Source organism: Cebus imitator, unplaced genomic scaffold (assembly GCF_001604975.1).
Source record: "Cebus imitator isolate Cc_AM_T3 unplaced genomic scaffold, Cebus_imitator-1.0 Scaffold23, whole genome shotgun sequence".
Taxonomy (NCBI): domain Eukaryota; kingdom Metazoa; phylum Chordata; class Mammalia; order Primates; family Cebidae; genus Cebus; species Cebus imitator.
This window is the reverse complement of record NW_016107338.1, coordinates 8,309,907-8,315,289: the sequence shown is the minus strand read 5'-3', so window position 1 is coordinate 8,315,289 and position 5,383 is coordinate 8,309,907. Positions and strand designations below refer to the sequence as shown.

The window sequence follows — 5,383 nt, the reverse complement described above, 5'->3', positions numbered from 1 at the left end:
TAATCCCAGCTACTCAGGAGGCTGAGGCAGGAGAATTGCCTGAACCCAGGAGGCGGAGGTTGCGGTGAGCCGGGATCGCGCCATTGCACTCCAGCCTGGGTAATAAGAGCGAAACTCCGTCTCAAAAAACAAAACAAAACAAAGTAAGGAGGGAGTGGTAGATGGAATAATCTGATAGAATGAATGTCACATGGGGCTGTGGAGTTTTAGGGATGAGCCAGATAGAAGCAGCAATGAAGAGCAAGAACTCATATTCCCAAACCTCCAGGGTTAAGGTAGTGTGAGAGAGACAAACAGTAACCAGCTGAGATATTTACAGAAGCAGCAGTGTCTTCAGGGGCTAGCTAAGTTTCCCTTAGAGCAGAGGTAGGCATCTATGATCTTTATGCCAAAACTGCTTGGTTTTTGTAAAGTTTTATTGGAACACAGCCAAGCCCATTTGTTTACATAATGTTACCTGTAGTCACATATTGTCTGTGGGCACCTTCTAGCTACGTGGGGGGTTGGGTAGTTGTCAGGCTTGCAAAGCCTCAAGTACTTACTATCTGGCCCTTTACAAAAAATAGTTTGCTGACCCCTACCGAAGAGCAAGAATGTAACTAGAACAATGAAACAGTACGTTAGTCTCAGAATTGGTACATAAACTGATGTTTTTCTTTATCTTGGATTATTACCACCCTCCAGTTCACTTATGTGACATAATATACAAATGATTTAGAATGACATAGTTACATTGAGTCTTTTTTGCAGGATTGTGACACTGTAAATGAAAACTTGCTATGTCATTTTAAGGTTTCTCTTTCAGGTGTTGACCAACCATAAAGATAAGGGTGTATCCTTCCTAGGCATTTAATAGCAGCTACAGAGTATAAAACTTTTCCCAATTGTCTTTGATTTTGGTTGCTGTGTTCATTTTTTCATAACATCCCCATGATTTGTTTTGACCATATTTGGCCTTGATTTATTTTAGGAACATTTCATTTGATTTTGAGACAATAAAAGTAAGCTTTGCTTAAAAGAAAAGAACTTCAGTTTGACTGTATTGCACTGGATTAGAATCATAATAGTCTTAGACCTTGAAGAAGTCACGGAAGTCCTCTTGTCCAGAACTTCCTCAAGTGGTCATCTGCCAGTGGATGGAAAATTTGCTATAATAATGTCTCTGATGTTTGGTCTCTCAGTAGAGTGTTCAGTCGTGTAATTTATTGATCAAATTAGGACACTCAAGAATGAAAGGGGATGGTGTTAATAACAATGGGATACCGCATGTAAATCAGGACTGTTCCAAGCATATTGGGATAGATGTGTGGTCTCCTAAACATGAGCTTTGGGCAAATTACTAAATGTTTTTGTACCTCAGGTACCAAATTGTACTGTTCTGCTTATATGACAAGACTGTTGTAAGGTTGAGCAAAAGCCATATATTTAAAAAGTCATTTTCATAAAGCAAAAAGCACTGTGCATATGTAACCATTTCGATATCCTTTCTTTCTCCTTTAGAAATTTAAGATCCGCATTGAAGACCCACCCCGCAGAAAGCACATGGTATTCCTGGGTGGTGCAGTTCTAGCAGATATCATGAAAGACAAAGACAACTTTTGGATGACCCGACAAGAGTACCAAGAAAAGGGTGTCCGTGTGTTAGAGAAACTTGGTGTGACTGTTCGATAAACAGAGCGTGTTCCCATCACACCCATAATGCTTTCTTTTTTCCTTTATTGCCAATCTCTGAACTCATTCAACTCCAGGACATGGAAGAGGCCTCTCTGTGCCATTTCACTGGAAAGGTCAAGTTTTATTCTGGTGTCTTGGGGAAGCTTTGTTAAATTTTTGTTAATGTGGGTAAATCTGAGTTTAATTCAACTGCTTCCCTGCGTAGATGAGAGGGCTAAGGATCTTGTCTGCTGCTTTGTTTCTTCTAAGTAGGCATTTAGATCATTCCTGTGGGCTTCCTATTTTCACTTTACTGCTCTAATGCTGCTAGTTGTAGTCTTTAGCACACTAGGTGCTATGCCTTTATTAGCATAAGAAAAAATCTTTAACAGGAGCTTTTACATATTACTGGGATGGGGGTGGTTCGGGATGGGTGGGCAGCTGCTGAGCCCTTTGGGCATTTCCCCTGTAGTGTGGCGCTTTCAACTGTACTGCTGCAGCTTTAAGTACCTTAAAGCTTCTCCTGTGAACATCTTAGGGAAATGTTAGGTTCAGAGCTAAAGTGTTTTGGGTGGGTTTTGTGGAGGGGGGTAACAGTGGGTGGTCTTTTGATTTTTATTTTTGAGGTTTTCTCACTGGAGTACATAAGAGGAACTTTATTTACAGTACTTTGATTTGGCAGGTTTTCTTCTACTTGTGCTCTGTCTGGAACTGTTTCCATATGATATAAAAAGCAACTGTAGTATTCCATTACCATGTGGCTTAGGGATTTATTTGTTTTTTAAAATCAACCATGTTAGCTGGGACTAGACTCCCTACAGTCTATCAATGTAAAAGTAACATTTAAAAGTCCTTTTGGAATTCAAATTACAGATTTAAAAGTGCTTAAGATCTGGTGTTGTGTTAATGCTTCTGCTTATTCCAGAAGTATTAAGATAAGCCAGTGCCAAGTATCATTCTAGCAAATTATTCTTTTATATAATTGACCAGTGCTTAATAAAACAAGCAGGTACTTAACAAATAATTTCTGGCAGTAGGTTATAATTGGCAGTTTAAAAATAACACTGGAATATGGGACTTGTTGCCAGTTGGGTAATTTTCATTAGTTTTTTTGTTTGTTTGTTTGGATTTGAAACCTGGAAGTAGAGTAAAATTTGACTGTTTAAAATGTTGGCCAAAAAAAATCAAGATAAAAATTTTTTATTTGTACTGGAAAACTAATTGGAACTGTTAATTTTCACCCATCTTTGAAGCTTGAAAGTCTTTGGTATTCTGTAAATGTTAGCAGACTTTCCTGCCTGTGTCAGAAAATCCTATTTATGAACCCTGTTGGTATTCCTTGGTATCTGAAAAAATATCAACTAGTACCTATACATGAGATATTTCTCAATTTGAAAAATAAAAGAAATTATTGACTTGAGGGTATCTGTTTTGTAAGAATACATAATTAGTTTATATTAAATAAGCAGTGAAAAGTTAGTTTTAATTATGTAGCTTCTGTTAATATTAAGTGTTTTTTGTCTGTTTTACCTCAATTTGAACAGATAAGTTTGCCTGCATGCTGGACATGCTTCAGAACGCATGAATAGCCCGTACTAGATCTTGGGAAAGTGGATCTTAGAGTCACTTTGCAATTCTAAAGTGTTCCCAAATCTTCTTCTTATATAAGTACCCCCAGCCTTTTGAGAACTGGGCTTGTTAAAGGATGCATATGTAAGGCCAGTACCTACTGGCTGTTGGGTTCAGGGAAATGGGATTGACTTGGCCTTGGTCCTTTGGTCATAATTTTAAAATATGGAAGTAGAAAACAACAAAGAATGGAATGGACTTTTAAAACAATGAAAGAGCATTTATTGTTTGTTCCTTGAATGTAAAATTTGTTTTGATCTCATAATTCTGCTGGTAAACATGACAGTTAAAATGGTGTATTATGTGTATATATTATAATTTAGAAATTCCATTTTGTAATTTTACTATTCCAAGGTGAAATAATGCATTTAAATTTGAAATTTGGGTGGAGTATTATGTTTAACTGGAGTTGTTGTCATGTATGAATCCCTCAGGAAGAAAAAAATTGTTTTTAAAAGCGATCTGATTCTTTAGCTCTTGAACGGTTGGAACTTAAATTTCCAATAATTAAACATTTTAAATGTTTTAATTAGAATTGCCAATACTTTGACCTTTGAGAAGGGTTTCTTAGAAATACATTTACTGGTGTCCCCAAGACATTAGTCTTGCATTTAAACTTTTTTCTTTAAAACATGGTATTGGTTGTTAACTTTTACATAGTTCTGAGCACTGTTAATATCTGGAAAGTATCTTGAGATATCAGTGGAAAGCCAAACAGTCTAAATTTAAGATGAAATACTCCTTTTTGATTCAGAAAATAAAATCAGATTTTTTCAAAGTCAATTTGAATTTTGTCATTTTCTTTCTAATAGTTTTTTATCTCACTTCATTTTCTTTTATTCATATTTTTATTTTTGTTAATGCAGGATGAATTGACAGCTTTATGCTAGCTATTAGGTCAAGTTAACATCAGTGTTCCGTTATTGATAAACAACTCATTATTTCTGATATGATTTTATAAATATGTAAGAAAATAGAAGAGCAATTTATAGCTACATCAGAGGCTGTTTTCTTCCAACACATTGTTTTGATTTTTCCCAAGAGATTTAAGGTGGCTTTCGCAGAATTTCACATGCCCTCTTTCAAGGTCGTATTAGCTCATCTTCAGATTTTTAGGCATATTATTTTTAACAAAATAAAAGAAGGATGAAAATATATTTAACTGACCACTTCTTGCTTTTATACTAGTCTTGAGGATGAGGGCTGGAGAGTAGAGAGAGTATTTTTGGCTTTCCTTCTTCATGGACCTGTATGTGCAAACCTCATTGCCTGTCTCAGCACCAGAGTCCCTCCAGACATCCTGAGGGTTCTCTGGTGGTTCATTAAGTTTCTTCTGAGTGGCAGAAAAAGAATGTGGTGACAGCTATCTCCATATGTAATGGAGGAAGAAAATACCAGGCAGTGCATAATGTCCTTGATGGAACGAATGTCTCTCTGTGCCCTTCATTTTTTTCCTCCACCCACAAACTTTAACCACTATACAATTGAGTGAGTTCATTAACTGTACTAATTTTAGAACCATCAAAGAGGGTATCCAACTAAAGTGAACCAGAAACTTGAGAATTGATCAAAGCTCAATTTTTTTTTATTTTTTATGTGTTTTTGAGAGAGATTTTTGCTTTTGTTGCTCAGACTGGAGTGCAATGGTGTGATCTCGGCCCACCGCCACTTCCACCTCCCAGGTTCAAGTGATTCTCCTGCCACAGCCTCCTGAGTAGCTGGGATTACAGGCATGCGCCACCACACCCAGCTAATTTTGTGTTTTTAGTAGAGATGGGGTTTCTCCATGTTGGTCAGGCTGATCTCGAACTCCCGACCTTAGGTGATCCACCCGCCTTGGTCTCCCAAAGTGCTGGGATTACAGGCATGAGCCACCATGCCTGGCTAAGCTCAATATTTAACATGCTGTCTAACCTTGGACTAATTGGCCAACTACACACAATACTGGGATACTTTTTTAATCCTTGACCTCTTTGAAGATTGAAAAATGCTGCATCAGAGATAAGTGGAGGAGGTGAGAGGACGTACCTGGGAAAGCATGTTTGCATGTGTGAATAACTAAAAGGCTAAAATTAGTGACTTTATTATATTGGAAATAACT

General features: G+C 37.1%; 1 protein-coding gene across 3 annotated transcripts in view; it reads left to right on the top strand.

Moving 5' to 3' along the window:
- ACTR2 (actin related protein 2) overlaps positions 1-4,065 on the top strand; it is a 37,489-nt gene extending 33,424 nt beyond the window's left edge. For all 3 annotated transcript variants that reach the window (XM_037736169.1, XM_017522130.2, XM_017522129.2), the window contains one exon: positions 1,501-4,065. In XM_037736169.1, the coding sequence (XP_037592097.1) occupies positions 1,501-1,671 (171 nt within the window). In that variant the 3' untranslated portion in view covers positions 1,672-4,065. The remainder of the gene's footprint in view (positions 1-1,500) is intronic.
- Positions 4,066-5,383: the final 1,318 nt, after the last annotated feature.